Source organism: Osmerus eperlanus, chromosome 19 (genome assembly GCF_963692335.1).
Source record: "Osmerus eperlanus chromosome 19, fOsmEpe2.1, whole genome shotgun sequence".
Classification (NCBI taxonomy): Eukaryota; Metazoa; Chordata; class Actinopteri; order Osmeriformes; family Osmeridae; genus Osmerus; species Osmerus eperlanus.
In genome coordinates, this window is record NC_085036.1 from 11,390,741 (window position 1) to 11,412,447 (window position 21,707).

A 21,707-nucleotide genomic window follows, 5' to 3' on the forward strand; every position below is an offset into this window, starting at 1 on the left:
AGCATACATTGAGTTTGGGCTTCTTCACACACGCCCCATATACGCGAATAATGTATAAAAGTGGATATATGTCAATTTGATTTTGCATACATACATTTATTTTCACATTTTAAACATTTCATAATAGTCTAATAACGTACAAGCCAGATTTTGGCAACCCCTTCAATTTAAACATAATGGTTTGGTTGATGAATTCGATCTCCTAGTTTTAGCGTTGTCATCACGTGACGTTTCTCTGTCAACGCCTATGGTCGACGCCAAGGGAGGAGCTGCGGTTTAATTCGATACATGCGCGATTTGTGATCCTGTGGCGCCCTGACAATCTATATGGCGAAGGCTCTCCAGAGTTTCTCCCCCGTCTTTAGTCCATAGTTTGTCCGAGGGAGATCACTACGGTTACCGCCTGATGTGATCATAACAATCTCGTTGTGGGAACAAACACATTCAGATGAACACGATGAACAGCCTAAATACATTCAAATAAAAATCGCCGCGAGGCATGCCATTTCCACAAGTCAAAAGATTGTATTTCCATATATCACGACTTATCCAGCATGTCCGTGAATCCCTGTTGTATAACTTGTATCACTGCTTACTACACACTGAACTTCATGCTATTTTCAAGATACCGATGCAGTCAATGAACATCTAAACTGTGTCGAGTAGGCTAGTGTGACTGTCCGATGGTAAGCCTACTGTTACTTCAACATACTGTAAAAGGCACTCATATTCGCGTATCTTAACTAAATGTAATTGTAAATGTGCTAAATAAGTGCATAACTGTTATTATCGTTTTGCTAGATTTAATACAAATTGTATTGTACAATATTATATAAACGTGTGTTCATCCAAGTAAAGTTGACCGTATTTTCTTTTGTGACAAAGCCTTGAAACTTTCCCAAATGAATGTATCAGACAGTGACTATAATTCCAATTTTTGGTGTAGGCGTTTGGAGGGTGGCACCAGGTGTACAGGCAGCTCTTGAGGTAGCCTGTGGCCCTCCACCCTTCCCTCAATGAGGTAGATTGCCAAGGCAAACTCCTCATCATCAAGCATTCCATCACAGTCTACATCTGACAGCTTCCAGATATGGCCGAGAACAGTGTGCGGCAGGTTGCTGCTGACCATCCATTCTTTGGCCTTAGTGCTGCTCAGTTTCCCATCATTCGGACAGAGATTGTAGAATATCTCATCATATTTCGGTTTATCTCGAGCCACCACCCACTCATCTACCCGTACCACGCTCCCCTCCCCACTCTCAGTTGCGTCCTCAAATGGATCTCTCTTGTAGACAGGTTTGAAGGTTCCCAAAAAGTCACTGTCCATCATCACTGGCAGAAACTCCTTCTTCACCTCCTGCTGATGCAGGAAGGGCATCAGCTTTGCAATGTCAGTGGACAGTAACTTGTCTAAGGAAGCCATATAGCTGGATTTGAGTGTCTTGAACTTTGTAAAATCTTGGCTCATGAGTTTTTCCTTGGAATAATAAAGATATAGAAAGGTTAAATGTATCAGAAGTCAAGACTGTTCAGAATGTAGGACAACACATATTCATTTACATTATGGCAAAGCATGCAGCTGTTTTAGGGTAGTAGGACACCTGCATCTTGCCACAGTCAGGGAAGTCACCCGCAGGGACCCGATGATGCTGCTGGATCTTTGAGAAGATAAGAGGGAGGTCGTAGATCAGGCTATGTTTCTTGCTATCTTTGCAAAAGAGTGTAGGCATCTCTTGCTTCAGGTGGCTGATGATGTGTGCATGTGCCTAGGAAAGAGTAGAGGAGCAATATTTCATTTCTAATGTCATTTCTAAGTTTCAATTAAAAAACAGCATCAATTAAAAGTTAATATTTGCAGTAACATGCAAATGATCAATGAGGAATAATTAACTTTATAAGAAATAATAGGCCACGCCTCCCTCACCCTAACGGAGCGTGCCCTTTTCACCAGATCATTGAGTTTGCGTATGGCCGCATTGCGAGGCAGGTTCCTGATATCTGTCAAGAGAGCCTCTTCCTCCACCTCAAGCAGTTGGCAGTGGTCAGACAACAGGCGTGGCTCTGACCAGAGAGAGGTGATGTAAACTCTGAGTATCTCAGGGGTCCGAAACACTCTCCCCAGCGACCACATGAGGGCGCCATACACCCGCATCAGCTGCTGAGAGTCAACCCTGTCTGCCTTGTTCAACACAACGCGCAGCTTGTCCTCGTTGCCACGCAGCGCTCCGAAGGCACGGGTAAGCTCATCGGAAAACTCGAGCTTGTGCGCGTCAAACAAGAGGATGATGCGATCCACACGTTCCGCAAACCAGCGCAACACTGCTGGAAAATCATAACCTACAGAGAGCAAGAAAGTGGCCTATGTGTTAACTTAAGTATGAATTGCACAGAGTTGCTTAAGAAACAGTTTTCATTATTGTGCAAAGAGGAATGGTAACTATACTGCAGAGCATTTACAGTTCCACCCATGGCTTCATCGAGACGTTTCACATCCTCGCATCCAATACAAAACATTCCTTAGGGCTCTCAAATGATCTCATACATTCTTGAGTTTGAGACCTCACCCTAGTAAGACCAGACCAGATGCATCAATGCATTCATCTATGAAAGGCATTTTGTTTCTTGATCTACAAGGTTATGAAAGATTTGATACAAATAAAGTCATGAGTCACCTCAGTTAACTGTAACTATACTAAACAATACTAAACTCCAATAGACCTACATATTGTATAAGTCCACTTTACCTCGACTCATTTTCTTTTTAGCCCCAGTCAGGATGCCTGGAGTGTCAATAATGCTGATGCTTTCCAGGATCTGATTTGGCAGCTGGGCACATTGAAATCTGTAGTGGAAAAACGGTCAACAATGAAGTAGATGTAGAAACATGTTGATATTGTTGACAGTACTCTTATATAACTCCATCTCTCTTCACCTCCACAATCATTTGTATTGGAATCTGAGTAAGGCTCGTGTGATTTACACTGCAAATGTTCTACAATCAAATCAAGCATACTATACCTGTTAAGGAAGGCATTTCCGAAAGGGTTGAGTTTCCGAAAGGGCTTTTTTGGATCTACTGTTAGGGCATTCCCTGGGATTATACCTTCCACTTCCCCATGCATAATGGCAGTGAAACAGTCGGTAGTAGGCTCTGGTCCAACTCTGCTTCCTGGGAAGTCTTGCTCTAAGAGATACCTAACATACAAACACACAAACACAGGCTGACTGATTGCAGGAGAGAATAATGACAGGAGATATTCCCACAGAGGGAATAGTTCTGTGAAACTCACTGATTAGCCAGAAGCTACGTATCTACAACACACCACACACCAAAATTATTACACAAATATCTGAGCAAAATCCACAACTAAATCACATTGAAAACATGTTTTTTAACTTTGAAATTAACTTTTATAGATAGCAAAGTACAAATAATTTAGATAGAAAGTACAGCAGAAGATAATGGATCAGAAGTGCATCGTCCTACATCAGTGCTACGCAGGCCAGTGATTTAAAAATGATCATATTGATACTCACTTGATGAAAGTAGTTTTTCCGGTTGAGTATTGACCCATGACTAAAATCATTGGTTTGTTGTCAAAATCTGCATCCTCAAAGCTGGGGGAGTGAAGATGATGGAAGCTGTAGTGTTTCTCTATGGGCAGTAGCCTCTTGTAGTACAGATTCTTGAGCTCCTCTGTAACGACATGAACATCCTCCAGTGTTTTAGAACTTTTTTCTGTAAGTTCTTGACTAGACATGGTTATGTTCCTGCAGACGAATAACAAATAAAATGTCACTTAATAAACACTGTTCTCCTATTCCAGTGTTGAGGACACACTCCAGTCGCAAGGAAAAACGGTACAAAATAATTGTGAACAGAGAACCGCAACTGGTACCCGATCCAAAACAGGGACGTAGCTGAGGGAGGAGAGGGTGTTCACCACATCTGCTCAAGTGCACCTAACACAGAAATGAGCCAAGCGGGACTGGGTGGAGTACAGCAATGATATCAGTACATAATTCCTAATATGTAAAGGGAGCTGGGGAATAAAAAGATTAAACATGGCGTGTTTTTGTTGTTGTGTTTTTTTTTTTTTTTTTTTTTACAAAAAAAGGACAATCTGAGCATGGGTGTCGTATCTCCCCTTTCCCCGTCGACACGCCCACATCCCTCCAGAAAAAACATCTAATAACGTAGGCTACTGTATACAAAATTGTAAAGGTCCAGGTGAGTGTCATAGTCTACTTCAAAACGTACAGCTCAGTAAACAGATAGTGATACATATAGTCAGATATGATTTGAGTGCAATGATTCTGGCGCATCATGGTTGTACAACCAAATACACTGATTTAGTTAATTACAGTTAAGTGACGGACCATTCCTCGATTTTCTGAGGGGATTCAGTTGGCAGTTAGCGAAGAGCTAGCTGCGCGCCTACCCTTACCAGTTGGCAAGGAACAGAGACACTTCCGGTGAAGTCCAATCAGGTGAGGTTAATTATTTTCAGCATGGCTAGCTAAACTAATTTCAGATTAAATTGTGTAATTATTTGAAATTGATTAAAGGGAATGGTCAGATATTTGTTAAAGTCTGAAACGTAACTCTACAACAGATGTTTGTGATCTAGCTAGCTAGTACACTGGCTACCTTATGACGATCTTTTTCGCTCAATTTAGACCAACTAGCTAGAGCTAGCTAGCTATCATAGAAGGTTAGCTAGCTAGAGCTAGACCACACTGTGTTGCCAATTTGCGATGACTAGACTAGCTAACAGTAAATTGGCCAAGATTGAATGAAGTGTTTCTGTGCGTAGCAATGGCAAAACAACAGAACTCTACAAGTTAATCTATTGGGGAGCAAATTATAAAGACGGATGAATACGAGCACTTCTTGTCCTCACTTTCATTAAGGAAATACTTAACCATGGAAGCTGTCAGTGGCCTCACAGCCCCCACTCCTTTGGCAGCCCCTCCCCCTGACATTTTGCAGTCAGAGCCTTGGATGGGATGTAAGTCAGAAAGATATTAGGCCTAGTAGTCTTTCATGTTCAGTGGTTCAACATTGGTAAATAAAAAGTTCCATCGGTGTGTTCAGATATGATAAAAAAATGTGGTTACTGTTTCTCTGTTAACTGACAGCTGTTACTGCAGACATATATGATCAGTCTCTGTCTGAGGAGTATTCGTTGACAGTAGACCTGCCTGTCCGTGACTCCTCCTACGAGTGCTCGCTCTGTCTCAAAATGTTCGGGACGGCGAACTCACTCAGCAAACACCTTCTGACGCACCAGCAAGAAAGACCACATGTGTGCTCCATCTGCCAGCGAGCTTTTAAACGTCACGACCACCTGTGAGTCAAATAACCATCTCAAATATCTATTTTTGTATATAAGAGCTAACTAACTGATGGTTATGAAACTTAACAGTAACCGTGGAATTAAAATGCTTCTGTCTGAAACGTTACCATTTGTCTCGACAGCAGTGGCCACATGCTGACTCATCAGAAACGCAAGCAGTTTCCTTGTGCAGAGCCTGGATGTCGGAAGAGCTACTATGACTCTCATTCCCTGAAGCGCCACTATATGTCTCAGCATATCTCCCCCTTCGTCGCTCCCATTACCCAGTGTGTCCCTCCTCCAGCCCACTCTGCCAAGACCCAGTGGGAGCCTGTGGAAAGACCTGCTGGATTCTTTGAAGGCTCAGCAGACACATGTAATTACCACTCACTGTTCCTCTCTCCGCCACAGGCTAGATCAGACAAACTACAGCATGGTTCTGACTATTCTGCCTATGCCAGCTACAATAGCAACGAAAGTTTACCTCCCCCGGATGGCTCGCTGGTGAAAAGCTGCCTAGAGCCCAACCTGTCTCAGCCTAAGTCTGTGTTAGTTCTGGCACCATGGAGGCAGGGATCTGATAAAGGTCCTTGTAATGACTGTACAGGGGAACTACATCCATCCCAGTGGAACCCTGACCCCCAGGTCCAGGAGAAGGCCCAGACCCAGGTCCACTTCGGCAGCATGACAGGATTGGAAGGCCCAGGCACTCAAAGCTGGGACAGTAGAATCGACATCCCTGTCTCTGACCTCCAAGCGCTGGAGGAAATCATGTCATATGACCCGTGCAGTGGGGCAGCCAATGCCGGAATAGACAGCACAGTGATGCCCTTTGCAGCAACAGACATACCCTCTCAGTCCAAACAACTCAACGTAGTAAAACAGACATATAGCCAGATGAGCTCTGAAGGTAAACCCCAGGATAAACTTCAGCTTTATCCTTTTGAAAACACAAAGTCCTCCGCATGCTCCATTTCTATCATACCCGCCAAGCCCGTTCTCCGCGCCGCTCACAGCTTCACTCAGTCAGCCCTCCCAAACCAGCCCAACCCCGGTGGGCCACCCCCGCCTATCCTCCCTCCTGTCCTCTACAGCATGGTGAAATCAAAGGCGTGTCTAGACAGGGTGGACATGAAGAAGAGGAGCGAGAGGCGCAAGAAGTTGCCGACGGCACATCTCCCTGCTCCGCCTCTCCCCCCCGTCCCCCCCGCCTCCACCCTCCTAGCTCCACGGCGGCCCCGGCCTCGCCCGCTCCACCTGGTCTCCCCCAGCCAGGTGGCCATGGCCTCTTTCTCAGACAGCTCAGCCTGCCAGCACGTCAAGGTACTCTCTTTTACTCATGGCTTCACCTGTTTCTAGCGTCTGTGTGGCTCAGATAAAAGAGAAAAGAAAGGTCACATTATAAAATAAGACAATAGAATAGAAGTTTCAGGTATGTAAAACATGTATGTAGATTAACATTTAGTTCGTTTGTAGAAAGATGTGGACTTTAAAGTTTTCAGTTGAATTTACCCAGGCAGGAAATACCAGTGTACTAGGAGAGGGACCAGATGCTAGTGAGTGGTAAGTTCACTGCTACCATAGAAACAGATCTCAGAAACAGGGAGGTTGACCTGATTGGACAGATACTACAGAACATGATGTTCCCCACTTCAGTACATAGACTTACTTATGGATTCTGTTTTGTGGGGCTGCTGCGTGTGATTGGTCCAACGTATCAGGAGGATTCCAAACTTCCCACGTGCAAACAAGGCTTCAGGAGGACCAAGTGGATCGTCAGTCAAAATAGAATCACACTCTCCTGAGGTAACTATATGATGTGTAAACACATGTTGGTGAAATTGATCATATTGCGTTACAGGTGAATTAGAAAAGATTTGAGTTAGAGAGAGAGAGAGAGAGAGAGGGTGAGAGAGAGAGAGAGAGAGAGAGAGAGAGTGTTAGTTGACTTGTTTGTATGTGTCCTGCAGAGTGAAGACTCAGGACCACAGGGGGAGAGGTCTCCCGCTAAATACATGGCTCTGTCTCCGCTGGTCATTCCAGTCTCAGTCCCTGTCACGACAGATCCTGACTTGGCATACAAGGAGCGAGAAGACAGCACTCGTACTCCAGACGTAAGCACCCGAGAACCACTCAAGTGTAGATATGCTCCAGTGCCTTGAACCCAACCAGTGACCCAGCGATACAGAAGCACGGAGGAGAGTAATGCCCCTGGTGGTGGCTTGTGTCCCAGGCTCAGGGCTGCTCCGGGAGGGTGCGGGGGAACCGCCGCCTGGACTTCATGAAGAGCCTCATCATCCCCCCTCCCGCCCCGCGCCGACTCCCGGCCGAGGAGGCGATGGGGGGCGCGTGGGGCCGCGGTGCGGGCTGCTACACTAGCCAGCTACGCTCCCCGATGTACCTAGTGGACCACCTGCTGAACCCCAGCTCTCAGCCCCCGCCCTACACCCCCCCACCTATGCTGAGCCCGCTCCGTCCCGGGACAGGCCTGTACTTCAGCACCCTGCCCCCCCTTCACCCCTGCCCTCCACCCAGCACCTACACAGCCACACTGGGTCGGTTTTATCATACACCAATTTTAGAGGAATACCGTAGTGTCTTATCTTTCTGTCCAATACGTTACACGGTCTTCTCTGCCATCCAGATGGAGTTGATGGGATCTCCTTGGAGATGGACGACACAGTTGTCAGTATAAAACCGTACGTCTCTCCTGTCAGTTCGTCATTTCGACCACACAGGACACCCCAGGTACCAACACAGAGCAGGCGAGGTGAGGTCAGTCTCGTGGGTCTTTTCCAGGAGGATCAACGTGGGCCAGCGCTTCCAGGCAGAGATCCCTCCCACGCGCAACGTGCTCCTGATGCTGTACGACGAGCACCCTGCCCAGCTGGTGTGGGCTCCATGGGGAGACACGTCCACCAACACAGACACACAGAAGAGGGGTGAGGCTGGCCCTCGCAAACATCCGTTCTCTCTCACATTCACCCACGATCTGACTGTGAGATTGTATTCAGAATCAGAATCATTCACCCGCGATCTGACTGTGAGATTGTATTCATCCGATAGACCCGACTTCTGACTTTCTTTCTGTGTTGTATTGCTAACGTTTTGACTGTTTGAGGTTGACGGTTGGTTGTGTTGTTGTGTTTGCAGTGGAAGAACTGCTGGATCTGTGCTGTTCCAGCGTGCTGCCAGGAGGGGGCACTAACACAGAGCTGGCTCTCCACTGTCTGCATGAGGTTCAGGGAGACATTCTGGTGAGCGGATTACCTGTCTCTAGTTGTCCCAGTAACTTGTAATCAATTAAGTGTAATTTAGTTGATAAAACCAAAAATACAAACATTATATATACATACAGTATATATAATTAAATTATAATTAAAATGCTAAAGAGCAATGGTGCACTCCATCCTTAGGCTGCACTGGACCTGCTCTTGATGAGAGGAGACTACCGTTCTTCCACTCACCCCTTGAGTGACTATCATTACGCAGGTATTCTACACATCAACATCCATGACTGTTGACATGGTTCACAAGACAGCATACTCCCAGGTCCTAGCCTATGTCAAAATGTCACATAAATGTCACAAAATGTCACTTTTAACCTACAGGGTCCGATCATTGGACCCCTCTGGAGAAGAGACTATTCTGTAAAGCTCTGCTCACACATGAGAAAGACTTCCAGCTGATTCACAGTGAGGTAAGGCTATGGCTATGGTGTGAAGCGGTGTCAGGGTGTTTACTGTACCTCACATCTCAGGTCTGAACTAGGAAAGTACCGATTACAAACAAACACCACCCTCCCTTACAACACTGCCCGTTACAAAAGCTAGCTCTCCAATGAGGCGGTCTCAAACATGTCCATCCCCCCAGCTACCATACTAGCTTGACGGCTGTCTTCCCCTCAAGTTGCAGACCAAGTCTGTGTCCCAGTGCGTGGAGTACTACTACGGCATGAAGAAGATCAAGAAGTTCAAGCCACGATCAAGCAACCGAGGATCCGACAAGAAGGAAGGAGCTGAAACTGAGTCGGTGAGTGATGCTACTAGGAGAGGTTCTAGAATAGTAAATATTCTAGAATAGTAGAGGTTCTAGAATAATAAAGGTTCTAGAATAGTAGAGGTTCTAGAATAGTAAAGGTTCTAGAATTGTAGAGGTTCTAGAATAGTAAAGGTTCTAGAATTGTAGAGGTTCTAGAATAGTAGCTACAAAGGACACATACACTTGAATGTTGGGGGGGGAAAAACTTGTGCTTCGTATGCAGTGGCAGTATTTAGTGCTGGAGTTATTACAATGTGTTTTGTATTGCGTATGGAGTCTCCAGAGCACACCGAGGACAATCCACTTGGACGACGAGGGTCCAGAAGGAGGCTACTGAGACCGGACTACAGGGCCATGGGCCTGCTGGAGGAGAACTCGGCCTCTGGAGGTGCCTTGGAGTACACCTGTCGGGAGTGTGGGCGGTCAGTGGAATGATATTGAACTCAACAGGGCATAATCACTGGCCCCCAGCTCTAAAGCCTGTGATGAATCATTGACCCCCCCTCTCTCTCAGCTTTTACACCGTAACCGAGCCGATGGCTTAAACGGTGTCCTGTTTACCCTGTCACGTGTCTCCCCTCCTCCCCCAGGGTCTTTGACCGGGTGAAGAGCCGCAGCGCTCACATGAAAAGCCACAGGAAGTCGGAGAGGCAGTGGCTGTCCAGGTCCAGCTGGTCCACAGCCTGCCCTGCAGACGAGCCCCCCCAGGAGCCCACGCTGTCCAGGTCCAGCTGGTCCACAGCCTGCCCTGCAGACGAGCCCCCCCAGGAGCCCACGCTGTCCAGGTCCAGCTGGTCCATAGGCTGCCCTGCAGACGAGCCCACGCGCAGCCCCCACACCTCGCCTACGCTCTACTCCTCCAGAGGGATCCTCTACACATAGTTCAACTGACACCTCAGTCTGTGTTTTATACTGACAAGTGAACTTTCACACGTGGCAAAGTTGTGTTGTACTTGCCAGTATTTTGTCAGTATTTTGTAAGAGGCTTTTAATTTATTTTAGGGAGTATTCTTTTAAAATTATGTTTTAACAATCAAATGAAAAAGAAGGGGAGATCATTCAAATTAGAGCACGCTGCAAAGATGTAATGTTGCATTCCAACTGTTGGACAGGTTAAGGTAGTCCATGTTGTTGTTTTATTCTCTAAACCATATTGTTTGTTACAACAAGAGCAAGGAAAAACTTGCCCAATGCCTTGGGGCTTCATTTAATAATCAATATTTTAGTACAGGGAAGAGAGATGTTTTATTTTTAGGCAGTTTACTTAGCTTTAGCAATAATTCAACAACACAAATTCAGATTTTAAACACATAAGTGCTAATATTGTTACTGTTCTCTTACACCTGAGATAATGAGGATGGTATGACTTCAACAGCCTCACATATTAAGTGGCCTGCCAGAGTTTACTTTTATCCACAGTTAAGGAACACTTTACTCTCTGAACTCTGTTCTGTCATTGCGAGTGTTGATACGTTTATTGTTTTATAATAAATAACTTCATGCCTCTATTTTATTGTAATCAAGTTTTTAATCAAACTTTACCAACAGTAACATCATTTTAGGATAGTGTTTTATACTTGCAATCAATATTACATAAAGTGTTACAATATACATGTACTGGTACTATTTTTCTAACATTTAGCAGGTACAATGTGTAATGTTACAGACAAATTGTAAAAAGAACTCCATTGATAGCTCATAAGCCTTCTAAAGCCTTCATAGGACTTCTAAACATGTGTTTATGTCGTTCAAAGGTTACATGGTATGCACACTGCGTAGTAGACAGATCACAACTCTTTTTCTCCTAACTAAGCTTTACTCTCATAGGAAACTAGAGACTGATAAAGAGTCTCTGTTGTCTGATCGCCTCTATGCTTGTCTGGGCCCCTGGGTCTCCCTGTTGCCTCTCCCATCAGCTGCTCGACATAGTCACAGTTGTGGTGAAGGAACAGAATGTGGTCCAAGTGCTGAGAGCCCAGTGTGGCCCTGCGCTGTGTGACAGGCGTCTCTCTGGGAGCGAAGGCTCTTTCTGCGGGCACCGCTGTGGCAGGGATGGCCAGGTACTTCCTGGCAAGCCTGGCCACAGCGGGGAAGCGATGCTCCTTAGAGCGCCACCAGTGGAGAGGAGACAGGCTACGTTTGCAGAGCGGTTCTGCGATGTAATTCTCCAGCTGCTGGTGGATCTCCGGCATGCGCTCGGTGGGATCGACTCCTAACAGGATGTCATACATGCTCAGCGACACCAGGCTGGACTCTCTGCCATGCTGGAGGTCCCTCGTCACAGAGCCCGACGGGCCCATCTCTGCACTCCCTCTTTTCCTCAGACCAGCTGTGGAGCCGGAGTCACCTTCACCCGAACCCTTGCAACAGCCTTTGGATGGCGATGTCCTGGGTGCCTCATTGGGATGCAGCACAATGAGGTCGACCTCCTCATTGGATCCACAGGACCCAGGCGAATCCGGGTGCGTCTGTCTGGCCTGCGTGTCGTCCAAACCCAGGTTCATCACGCCCTCGTCCCCTCCCTCGTCCTCCTCCCCCTCGTCCTCCATCTCTCCTCCGTCACCGCCTCGCCGTAGCTCGCATTCTTCCACGTCCGGCGTCTCCGCCGACAACAGCTCTTTGACTCTGTCGTGAAGCTCGCTGCGAGCGTGGGGACTGAGGAAGCGCAGCTCCTTGAACCTCGGGTCCAGGAACGAGGAGAGGACGGCCGGGGAGTCCAGCAAGGCGTCCTCTTCTCCCAGCCTCCAATGTCGCTCCATCCCCGAGCGAACCCTCTCCATGACCCCTCGGGCGACAGAGCAGTTGCTCTCGGCGATGTGCTGCTCCAGGACGCGCGACACGCCGTGTAAGCACGGCATGAGGGAGGAGATGGGGGCGTTTATGTCCTCGCTCAGGAAAGAGGCAGCGATGCGTACCGTCCTAAGCACCGGTACCAGCTCCTGTAGAAGGCGCCACTGATGGTCTGCCAAATTGGCCGCGGCTTTCTGCTCCTCGAGCACGGAGCTCACCATCCACTTCAGCTCCAGTAGGCTCTCGCACATGTCGATGGCCGTGGCCCAGCGGCCAGGGTCGTCCAACACCAGACAAACACCGGCCTTGTTTGACGCCTGGGCTTTCTGGTTCAGGGCGGCCGCTGCGTGTGCTTCATGTTGGAAATGCGAGATGATCCTACGTACCTCAGCGAGAGCCTGTCTGACTGGCTCCACGCTTAGTCCTTCCTGGATGCACAGTTTGAGGGCCTCCCCTGCGCAGTGCAGTGCTACTGAACCTTCGGGAAGATTCTGAGGTGATTTACTCGGACCCGCAGGATTTAGATGTTCTTTCTCGAGCCTGCAGTCCTCTGCTCCTCTGGCTTCTGCAGGAGTCCACGGAGTGTTGTGCACGATGCAGAAAACGAAGTTTTCGGGCAGACGGAATTCAGAGAGGACAGCCTTCAGTGTGACCCCGAACAGGGTGAACCCTCTTCCACTTGACTCTTGACTAAAATCTGGCATGGGAAGGGTCTCCAACACACAGCGGGCCAGGTGCCAGTCTTTGTCAACAAAATGTGCACTTATAGTGAGAAAGAGTCGTCCGCTGCCTCCAACTTCACAGCCTGCTACAGACTGCCAGTACTCAGTGCAAAGAGTCAAACTCCAGGGGGCCATGCCAGACTGGAGATGCTCCTGCAGGTGCTTCTTCAGAGTATCATAGCGATGCCAAAGAAGGCTGCCAAGCTGTGAGGTGTTCGGCACACAGTAGTGTGGTTCTAAGCAGCTCAGTAAAAGACCAAATCCTCGCTCCTCCACAACAGACAGCGGCTGCAAGTCTCTAAACACCATTTCCAAAATTAGGTCCGTCAACATGCCTGCTCGCTTTGCACTGCATTCCTTAACACCTGTGCCGCTATGCTTGCTGTGAGCAACGCTGCTCGCACTGTATCCAGAGTGTGAACTGCTTGGATTGAGGTCTGGGTTGGAGACTGCGTTCTGATTTGTGTGAACACCTCCTACTTCCAGAGCAGGACATGCACGTGCACGCTTCGTCTCCTCCGGTTCAGCGGCCATGTCAGAATCCTGCTGCTCCTCCTTTACTATGAACGGAGCAGGTGGTTGGAACATGCCTGGGTTTACCACAGTAGATGTAACTGAATTAATGGAAGGAAGGGCATGTTGAGCCATTGGTTGGAATGAAGAGCTTGCTATTGTGCCGACCAGCGTGTCGCGGACATTATGTCTTCTGACCAGATGCTCCCTCATACTGCTGGTGCTGTTGTGAAAAGACAACTGTTTCTTACAGATATTACACTCAACCTGGGTTTCATTCAGTTGGGTGCAGTAGTTCCACACTTTAGATGTGCGTCGCTCAGTTCCACGGTCTGCTCTCCTCTTCATTTTTGACGGTTTGGCAGGGTAGTCGCGGTAGCTGGATCACAAGAAGATAGCCAAACAAGATTTTACTTGAGTATAGAAAGAAAAGAAAAGTCGTTGCTCCACTTCAATGATATAGGCTATAACTTGTAATAACTATATAGGAACTATATAAGATGTACAATAATTACCATCGGGATTTACAGTATATTACCTGCTGTTCTGCTCTTAACATTATTCTCAAATATTGCTTAGCCATTCAGTTACAGATGGCCTCACGTTGCACGATCTTCAGTGTCTTTCTTTACACATACACGCACCTTTGCTATCCATGCAAATTCGGTATTGCTATTTAACAGTAATGGCACATACCTAAACAGCACTATTGTGTTTCCTTCATTTGATTACGGCGCCTGTTGTTGCTAAAATAGGCCTCCGTGATCGCTATAGTTTCGAACTCTAAACCGGAAGAGATACTTTTGGGTTACGGATCAAATCAAATATGTCTTGTAAAAAAGGTTGGAACAATGATAATTATAGCTGTAAGTTGACATTATATTTAACTTTTTTTAGTCAAACAACTATGATTTTTAAATATGAGATATAAAAAAAAAACTTAATTACATCTCTTGGCGTGCGACAGAGTCCAACACTTCCGGTTGACGTGACGTACTGGGGTTCGTGAAAACACTACTGGTTACTGCTGGGAGTAGAAATTGTACTGTCAGCAAATGGGACATATTTAATCTTAGCCCAATAAAACAAAAGCCACGAGAGACAACAAAATGGATCACTCCGTTAAAGAAAAGGAAGCCATGGCCCTTATCGCCGAGGCGGATAAAAAGATTAAATCACATTCGGTTCTTGGGAGTCTTTTTGGGTATGTCTGCCAGCTCGTTTAGCGTACTGTAAACTGTATTTTTGACTGCGTATTATGGCCGATGATGGTTTGTGTTGTAATTTGTGTTTATCACAATGCTTTCTTCCAGAGGTCCGACCCGTAAATACGAAGAAGCATGTGAAATGTATGTGAGAGCAGCAAACATGTTCAAAATGGCAAAAAACTGGGGTGGTAAGTTGGGTATTTTTTGGGGAAGGAGCAAACCGCAATGCGATCATTTTAACTTTGGTGTTGGTGGGTGGGGACAACAAACTTTTGTCAAGTTGCAATAACGGCTAGAATTTGATTTCCTTTCTTACAGCCGCTGGTAATGCATTCTGTCAAGCAGCACGACTTAACTTGCAGATGGAAAATAAACTGGATGCTGCTATTAATTTCATTGATGCAGGGAATGCCTTCAAAAAAGCAGACCCACAAGGTATTCCATGATGTTTCACAATTGCAACGCCACAAATTACAATGTTAAAATAACAAATTATATATCTTTTCATGTTACTAGTGTATGTCAACTTAAAATACTATACCAAATGTAACAGCAGAACAGTAAATGATGTATTCTTATGGATTTATCTACACAGAGGCCATCAGCTGTCTGGCTAATGCCGTTGACATATACTCGGACATGGTAAGAACCATGTCTACATTAGTTAATTTAACAAAACTTGACAAACAGTAATTCTGACAATTTGTAGTCTCCTTGGATTACTGTAAAATGCGGTGATTTGTTGCACATCATGTTGACTGTCTCACCCATTGTGTCTGCAGGGTCGTTTCACTATTGCAGCTAAACACCATATCTCCATCGCTGAGGTCTATGAGACAGAATTTTTAGACATTGAAAAGGTCAGCCACTGAGAACACAGAACCCTGTTAGGATCCATAGATAACAGAGAAGCTTAACGTTTAACATAACTTTACATTTTGGATCAATCAGATTAAATGTAATCTGAGAAACGTTTGTTGCTGTCAACAGGCTATTGCTCACTATGAGCAGGCATCAGATTACTACAAAGGCGAGGAGTCTAACAGGTATTCTCAATGCTGAACCCTTCATGCATCAACATACACTGATGTATTTCCTTTAATTTACAATCAATTCTTGTATTTTGAAGTCTGACCGATGAATGACTTATTTGTTTGTAATTATAATGGCAGTGCTGCGAACAAGTGCCTTCTCAAAGTAGCCACCTATGCCGCTCAACTGGAACAGTACCAGAAAGCCATTGAGATTTACGAGCAGGTTTGGATTTGTCATCATCTCATCCACAGATGCGCTCCTGTTAAGACACACATTATCATTAGAAACTTTGTAACGGACTCTACATCCTGCTGCAGTGTCTTTTGGCTCATGTGACAGATGTGTTGTTGTGTACTTAGATTGGAACATACGCGATGGATAGCACCCTGTTGAAATACGGCGCGAAAGACTATTTCTTCAAAGCAGCACTGTGTCATTTCTGTGTGGACATGCTGAACGCAAAGGTAACTATACGTATTGATGTTGTTTACTTTAAGAATCAGTGTATGGCCTGATGATGCAGTGTGAATTATAAATCAGACAGAAATAGTTGTAGCTAATCTAGTCACAACAACTGTATGTCCCAGGGGTCATTAGCTGGCTGTAAATATTCATTTTCCAATCCCTTTTCTACCCCTTAGCTGTCTGTTCAGAGGTATGAGGAGATGTTTCCTGCCTTCTCAGACTCTCGAGAATGCAAACTGGTTAAGGTAGGTCTTTTGTTGTCTCTTATGACTGGAGCCTGCAGATGAAACCCGATATTGTTTCTGTGCAGAACAGCCACTGTGACTGCATTCAAAAAAAATCTCTGTTTTTCCTGAACAGAAACTTCTAGATGCATTTGAGGAACAAGATGTGGATGCGTTCACTGATGCTGTAAGCTTTGTCTGTTTTTGTGGCGTTTTCTTTTTGTGTTCAGAACAGAGGTATAGCCTTTCACACTATTCTTTTGCTTTAACAGGTGAAGGACTTTGACTCAATCTTCAGACTGGATCAGTGGAATACCACTATGCTACTGAGAATCAAGAAAACCATACAGGATGATGAGAGTGACCTGCGCTAACATTTGCTTAGCCTAAAAGAAGTTGAGAAATATATTTAAAAAAAAGATAACTCCTTTAACTCAAACCTGAAATCAATGTGTCCTTTTACATTCCTCAATGACCTGTCTTACTTTCCATTCCTGTCATGTTTTTCCACAACCTTTGTTTCTGATCTATTCATCCCTTTAGAGATTCACGTGGATGTGCATACCAGAAAACAGTGGGGAAGAAAATGCATTCCTTGACTATCTTCTGTACTTAATTTGTTCCTTGTTTTTTGGTTGGACAAATTTTATTTATTTTTGTTGACTACGGTTTGATCAACCTTCCATGTTTTTTTCCTTACTGTATGTGATTGCGAGTAAGCAATATGGGCTTTGGCCCACACCCCAAAGAATACCTTTAATAACAAATAGTCAATAGAAATGAGATCATTGGAAACTACTGGTGATATGTTGATACTGTTGTATGTGTTACAGTATGTATTTATGTTCCACTATTGAAGACTTCAGTTTTAGAGCATCCCACAGTAAAGCATAAGTTATTGCTTAACCTAAATTGTCCTTGTTTAAATAGGATTTGTTCATGTTCAGTGTCAGTTCTAGCTATTGGGAGATGTATCCTCTGTTTGGAAATGCATCTTACATGACTGGCCTGCCGGCAGCCATTCCACATTGTCATTATGTAATATGTTTTTATTGATATACCACGTGTATTATAATAATTTTAATTATCTGTTTGATTCTTGCACTGGGATATTTTGTTGATGGGCATAACTGGAATATACTTTATTTTTGATCTTTGATTATTTATAAGCATGCATCCTATTTATTGTTGTACAACTACCTTAAATGCATCGCAAATAAACTTGACCAGATAAGTTTCTTTTGTTGCATTGTTGTATGAACAGTGGCATTGAAAACTTCTTCAGATCAAAGAAACAGAACATTGCTATGTGAATTATTTTCCTGGGATTAATTGTAACAAAGTCAACACATTTGGTGTTATCCAGTAATAACTCAAGACTACCTTTTTATCAAATCTGATAGTCCCTCAAACTGGGATGATCTAACCCACCTGTTAAGTACTTTGACTCAGTTTTGTCAAATTACAGAATCAGATTAAGGAATATTACAAGGAATCACATCTTACTTTCCACTCGTGTGAGAATATGGTTGTAGGTTGCAGCACAGCAATGGCAAACTGAGAAATTACTATTATTTTAGTGTGGGTTAGTAACCCTAACCTGGAGCACAAGAGGAATGGTGATGAACCCTACTGTGGAGACAGGGTACCTGTATCCCCAGAAAAGGAGGGGGGAGGACCTTCTTCTCAAAGTCGTCCTCTGGCTTCTCAACTTGGTTCGCCTAAACACAAAGACCCTAAAGTCCCTATTGGCCTAAAAGAGAGACGTTCCGAACTGTTACTTGACCATAAGTAGAGCACAAGGGTTCCGCCTCCTCAGTCTCACCTAGCTCTCCTATTGGTCTGCGTTGTGTAAAAGATAAGGACAGAGGGAGGGGTTTCACTGAAAGAGACTATATGATTGGCTTTGAACCTCGTCGGTCAAAACACCAATAGCGGCTTACAGAGATAAACCTTATTTGACACATTATAACACAGTTTCTTGCGAGATGTTGACATCGGATGCCACACATCTTCATTTCGCTCTGAGTTTTGTGTTTATTGGACCGCGGTCGAGTATATTATTAAGCGTTGTCTCCAGTTCAATAGCAGGCAATACGAAACGTTTGACCAATTAGTGGTTGATGTGGGCTACATCTCGTAATTCTGTTTAATTGCACACAATGCGAGACTCAGCATCACAGCGCAGATGTATTGCGTGTTTCAAGGGATCTCGGGAAGAACGATAACGAAAGGTAAAACTTTTTAACCTAACATGCATGTAATGAGGCAATTCTATTTTATTCATACGAATCACATGATTCATGGTAGGCAAACCTAAAATTCAAAACGTATGAATGCCTGGTAGGCTACTATGCTAACTTTTCATATCAAACACTAAAATATGGTAGCCTCTTTCAATCTCACTCGCCGTTCTAGACTACATATGTGGGTAATTTACTAGTGAGAAGAGCTAATTGCGATAAGACGGTGCTATTTTTATCAAAATGAACTTGATAAAGTTATGTCGATTCGATATTTATTAAGTAGGAATAAGCTGAAACGTGAATACTTTTGCGCTTTTTGGGAAACGAGGGCGGGGCCAACTATAATAAATGTTGAGAGGGAAAAACGAAGACAACAAACCCTCCAAATGTAGGCCACCGCGCGTGACCCAATTCCTCACACACAACACAGGGAGGGAATGTAGAGCACGGCTCGCCCGCCCCTCGTCACGCCTCGGCACAGTTCCAAGCCAGGTTTTATAAGCCAGAACGGTTCAATGAAAACATTAAATAAATACGGTGCTTATTTAGAAGTTCACCAATTGGTTTAATTTCCTTGGTTTAGTACGGAAAAAAACAGATGCAGCTTGCATGCTATTGTATTGGGTTGTTACGAGAATGTAGACAGCTACAGGACAAAACAATTGCCGTCTATTCCGTTAGGGTGAATAGTGTGGTTATTTATCACTGTGGGAAGGGAATTCGGTTTACATGAGAGCAGTATGAAGTTAATACTATACTTGACATTAGTTTGAAAGCTAGATTTTACAGGGTGATATATATTTTGTTTTTGGGCCCCTGGCATAGCAATCACTCTTCCTCTGACCTACTTTTCACCTTACTTCATACCTGCAAAGCTATTTATATCCCTGACATGGGCTTGTGGGTGCAGTAGACAGCATCTTCAACTGGTCTTGCACTTTCAGCTTCCTTCGGACAATTGACCCAAACACAGCGTTCAGAAAAACATGTTAACGTTATATTAAGACTGGTCAATTCTACATTCAGAGAGTACATGTTGGACAGTAGGCTACATGTTGCTTCTTTTGGAGTATGGTAGAGACTAGATGTAATAGAAACTCAAATGTAGCTAGGCAACCAAGATTTGATGCACTGATTGATATCTCTGCATGGCATTACCGTGTAACAGCTCTGTGGTTACTGTGACTGTGCTGGTGGCGGCTTCCTAACCTGCCAGCTGGTGTTCTTGGTGTGTTGGTAGAGAGGCCAGGCATGGAGGAGAGGAGGTGCGCTGCTGCTGGGGCACTGGGGGACCCAAAGCTCCGGGCGTCGGTGGTCAAGACCGGCCAATCAGCTGAGGCCCACCAGAGCAGCGTGGGTGAGGAGGTGATGGCACCCGTCAGGGTGAAGGAGGAGGACGTCTCCGAGGTGCCGCTGAAGGTGCCCAGGTTCCAGTACGTGGATTTCCCCTCGTTGCATCAGTGCATCCGGCAGATGACCGTGCCTCCTGTGGACAGCTGGCTGGAGGGCTGTCCGCTAGAGAGGTCCTCGGCACACACAACCCTCAGCCCTAAAGAACCAGTCCAGCCCAAGTTTAAGTACGTGGATTACCCGTCTCTGCACCACTGCATCAAGCAGCTGTCGGTGCCTCCTCTGGAGAGCTGGAGCTCAGGCCTAGCCAGGCCCCGGGGAGACGGAGGAGACAGAGGCAGACCTAACTCTAAACCTCAATCCGTCTCCCAGCCCAACTCTGCGAAGGGACATCAGACAGGAGAGGACAGTGCTGCACGCACACACAGACAGGGGGCGTACACAGCTTTCCCATTCCCCGGTCCTGAGCCTGAGCCTGGCTCCGTGCAAGAGGTGACCCCCTCCGACCAGGCCGCCGGACAGCATCTGAGTTGCCCCACCAGAACCAGGCCCTCAGGAGGCTCCTGTGGCTTCCACAGTCCGCCTAAACGACCCTCCAATCCATTATCTTCTGGAAGCAGCAACATCAGAGGAACAAGTTCGTTCACCGGGCGTGATGACGGATCATCTGCTGACCACGAGTCCGTTGACGGGGTGATACAGAGGAACACAACTCGTCCTGTCCAAGGGGTCCGGGCGGACCACGGCAACACGCTGCATCACAACCGGTTTTGGAGAACCGTACCAGAGTCTGTCTGTCCATTCTGCCAAAAGATGTTTTCAGATTCAGAGGAATTACGCGTCCATCAGAGAAGCCATTTGGAGAAAGTGAGTGTGATACATGGGATAATTTCACGTGTTTGAAATGCCTATAATCAAACTTTTTATATACTGTGCTCTATAAAAATGTATTTGGTTGCTTTTGTTATGTGCAGTGAACATGACTTATGGTTGTGGTGTACTTTCAGAGGCCTCACTGACACCTTGGGTGAGGAGAAGTTTGTCTGACAGTGAGGAAGAATCTCCTGGTCTGCTAGCTGAGACGCTTCAGAGTGAGACGCACTCTAAAGGCTTGATGGTTAAAGAAATGCCTTCTGTCTCAGTACTTTAGTGCTCATGCACCTTTTAGTACATTCAAATAGTCTGACATCAGAGACAACAGTGGTCTTAATTGGCCTGCCGTGACTCTCGAGGGTCCTACAGCTCTTCAAAGGTTTATTTTACTATGACGGGATACACAGACAGGAAGATCAGCAAATTAATTGTTGTTTCGATGTCAAGAATTAGACTGAAATGCAGTGCATTCATTATTGTGTGTGTATAGCTTTAATGTTGTTTTTTCTTCTTCTTTGGAATGAATGCCAATGTCTCCCTGTTTCACGCTCTCGCGGGTGTTGTTTTCCTTTATGGCCTGAACACTAGATAAGGGTGTCGGCCCCTATACACTGGGGAAGGCCGTCTGGTCAGACATTTGAAGCTGAAGATACAGTTCCCTCTAACTTTCAGCCCTTCAGACTTGAGCTGTAAAGCAACACAGGCTGTTTAATAATTTCCTACCCAGTGTTTTTATGATTTGTATGTTGATGTTTTGATGACAATTAGGCCCCTGTGTCATTGCTCGTTTTGTCTCTAATGAACATAAAACTAAAAATTTTGCTTTGAAATGTTAACTGTTAGTGTGCATTAAAGATTTTATATCCCAAAAATATCTACTCGTCTACAATCAATACTCTTC

The 21,707-nt window shown here is 45.4% G+C and overlaps 5 protein-coding genes across 12 annotated transcripts; 3 read left to right on the plus strand and 2 right to left on the minus strand.

The window, feature by feature from the left end:
- Positions 1–79: 79 nt before the first annotated feature.
- On the minus strand, positions 80–3,936 carry LOC134039654 (EH domain-containing protein 2-like). The gene is made up of 6 exons (XM_062485658.1): positions 3,538–3,936; positions 3,019–3,195; positions 2,745–2,842; positions 1,925–2,337; positions 1,602–1,766; positions 80–1,477 (listed from the first exon to the last, which is right to left on the minus strand). The coding sequence occupies exons 1-6, from the start codon at positions 3,759–3,761 to the stop codon at positions 923–925; spliced, it is 1,632 nt and encodes a 543-aa protein (XP_062341642.1). The 5' UTR covers positions 3,762–3,936; the 3' UTR covers positions 80–922.
- A 465-nt stretch (positions 3,937–4,401) lies between these two features.
- znf541 (zinc finger protein 541) lies at positions 4,402–10,888 on the plus strand. 6 transcript variants are annotated; one of them, XM_062485651.1, is made up of 16 exons: positions 4,402–4,491; positions 4,915–5,012; positions 5,143–5,353; positions 5,483–6,662; positions 6,856–6,902; positions 7,061–7,145; positions 7,310–7,453; positions 7,573–7,894; positions 7,984–8,038; positions 8,139–8,281; positions 8,493–8,596; positions 8,756–8,831; positions 8,951–9,039; positions 9,249–9,371; positions 9,657–9,802; positions 9,971–10,888. In XM_062485651.1, exons 2-16 carry the CDS (start codon positions 4,928–4,930, stop codon positions 10,260–10,262), a joined length of 3,102 nt encoding a protein of 1,033 aa, XP_062341635.1. In that variant the 5' UTR covers positions 4,402–4,491; positions 4,915–4,927; the 3' UTR covers positions 10,263–10,888. The 6 variants fall into 6 exon arrangements, with proteins under 6 accessions (XP_062341635.1, XP_062341637.1, XP_062341638.1 ...); XM_062485653.1 differs by having other exon boundaries at positions 5,155–5,353; XM_062485654.1 differs by having other exon boundaries at positions 5,197–5,353.
- A 45-nt stretch (positions 10,889–10,933) lies between these two features.
- si:dkeyp-117b8.4 (zinc finger BED domain-containing protein 4) lies at positions 10,934–14,133 on the minus strand. The gene is made up of 2 exons (XM_062485656.1): positions 14,102–14,133; positions 10,934–13,784 (listed from the first exon to the last, which is right to left on the minus strand). Exon 2 carries the CDS (start codon positions 13,751–13,753, stop codon positions 11,189–11,191), a length of 2,565 nt encoding a protein of 854 aa, XP_062341640.1. The 5' UTR covers positions 13,754–13,784; positions 14,102–14,133; the 3' UTR covers positions 10,934–11,188.
- Positions 14,134–14,386: 253 nt separating this feature from the next.
- LOC134039811 (alpha-soluble NSF attachment protein-like) lies at positions 14,387–17,576 on the plus strand. 2 transcript variants are annotated; one of them, XM_062485904.1, is made up of 11 exons: positions 14,387–14,609; positions 14,719–14,801; positions 14,932–15,048; positions 15,209–15,255; positions 15,396–15,473; positions 15,604–15,659; positions 15,786–15,870; positions 16,008–16,112; positions 16,290–16,358; positions 16,474–16,524; positions 16,610–17,576. In XM_062485904.1, the coding sequence occupies exons 1-11, from the start codon at positions 14,515–14,517 to the stop codon at positions 16,709–16,711; spliced, it is 888 nt and encodes a 295-aa protein (XP_062341888.1). In that variant the 5' UTR covers positions 14,387–14,514; the 3' UTR covers positions 16,712–17,576. The 2 variants fall into 2 exon arrangements, with proteins under 2 accessions (XP_062341888.1, XP_062341889.1); XM_062485905.1 differs by lacking the exons at positions 14,387–14,609; positions 14,719–14,801; positions 15,209–15,255 and having other exon boundaries at positions 14,992–15,048.
- Positions 17,577–18,285: 709 nt separating this feature from the next.
- Positions 18,286–21,678, plus strand: si:ch211-284e13.6 (uncharacterized). Of its 2 annotated transcripts, XM_062485921.1 has the most exons (3): positions 18,287–18,571; positions 19,824–20,800; positions 20,941–21,678. In XM_062485921.1, exons 1-3 carry the CDS (start codon positions 18,526–18,528, stop codon positions 20,950–20,952), a joined length of 1,035 nt encoding a protein of 344 aa, XP_062341905.1. In that variant the 5' UTR covers positions 18,287–18,525; the 3' UTR covers positions 20,953–21,678. The 2 variants fall into 2 exon arrangements, with proteins under 2 accessions (XP_062341904.1, XP_062341905.1); XM_062485920.1 differs by having other exon boundaries at positions 18,286–18,571; positions 19,824–21,678.
- The last annotated feature ends 29 nt before the right edge of the window (positions 21,679–21,707 follow it).

What these genes read in the sequence shown, in the direction of transcription:
- LOC134039654 (XM_062485658.1), bottom strand. Translation starts at nt 3,761, where the DNA reads ATGTCTAGTCAAGAACTTACAGAAAAAAGTTCTAAAACACTGGAGGAT. An exon ending in TAAAAAGAAAATGAGTCGAG is followed by an intron (nt 2,338 to 2,744) that starts GTAAAGTGGACT and finishes TGCTCTCTGTAG; the next exon opens with GTTATGATTTTCCAGCAGTG. An exon ending in CTGACTGTGGCAAGATGCAG is followed by an intron (nt 1,478 to 1,601) that starts GTGTCCTACTAC and finishes TATTATTCCAAG; the next exon opens with GAAAAACTCATGAGCCAAGA.
- znf541 (XM_062485651.1), top strand. Translation starts at nt 4,928, where the DNA reads ATGGAAGCTGTCAGTGGCCTCACAGCCCCCACTCCTTTGGCAGCCCCT. An exon ending in ACAGCACTCGTACTCCAGAC is followed by an intron (nt 7,454 to 7,572) that starts GTAAGCACCCGA and finishes CTTGTGTCCCAG; the next exon opens with GCTCAGGGCTGCTCCGGGAG. An exon ending in TCCAGCTGATTCACAGTGAG is followed by an intron (nt 9,040 to 9,248) that starts GTAAGGCTATGG and finishes CTTCCCCTCAAG; the next exon opens with TTGCAGACCAAGTCTGTGTC.
- si:dkeyp-117b8.4 (XM_062485656.1), bottom strand. Translation starts at nt 13,753, where the DNA reads ATGAAGAGGAGAGCAGACCGTGGAACTGAGCGACGCACATCTAAAGTG.
- LOC134039811 (XM_062485904.1), top strand. Translation starts at nt 14,515, where the DNA reads ATGGATCACTCCGTTAAAGAAAAGGAAGCCATGGCCCTTATCGCCGAG. An exon ending in TTGACATATACTCGGACATG is followed by an intron (nt 15,256 to 15,395) that starts GTAAGAACCATG and finishes TTGTGTCTGCAG; the next exon opens with GGTCGTTTCACTATTGCAGC. An exon ending in AAAGGCGAGGAGTCTAACAG is followed by an intron (nt 15,660 to 15,785) that starts GTATTCTCAATG and finishes TTATAATGGCAG; the next exon opens with TGCTGCGAACAAGTGCCTTC.
- si:ch211-284e13.6 (XM_062485920.1), top strand. Translation starts at nt 18,526, where the DNA reads ATGTATTGCGTGTTTCAAGGGATCTCGGGAAGAACGATAACGAAAG. An exon ending in GGGAAGAACGATAACGAAAG is followed by an intron (nt 18,572 to 19,823) that starts GTAAAACTTTTT and finishes GTGTGTTGGTAG; the next exon opens with AGAGGCCAGGCATGGAGGAG.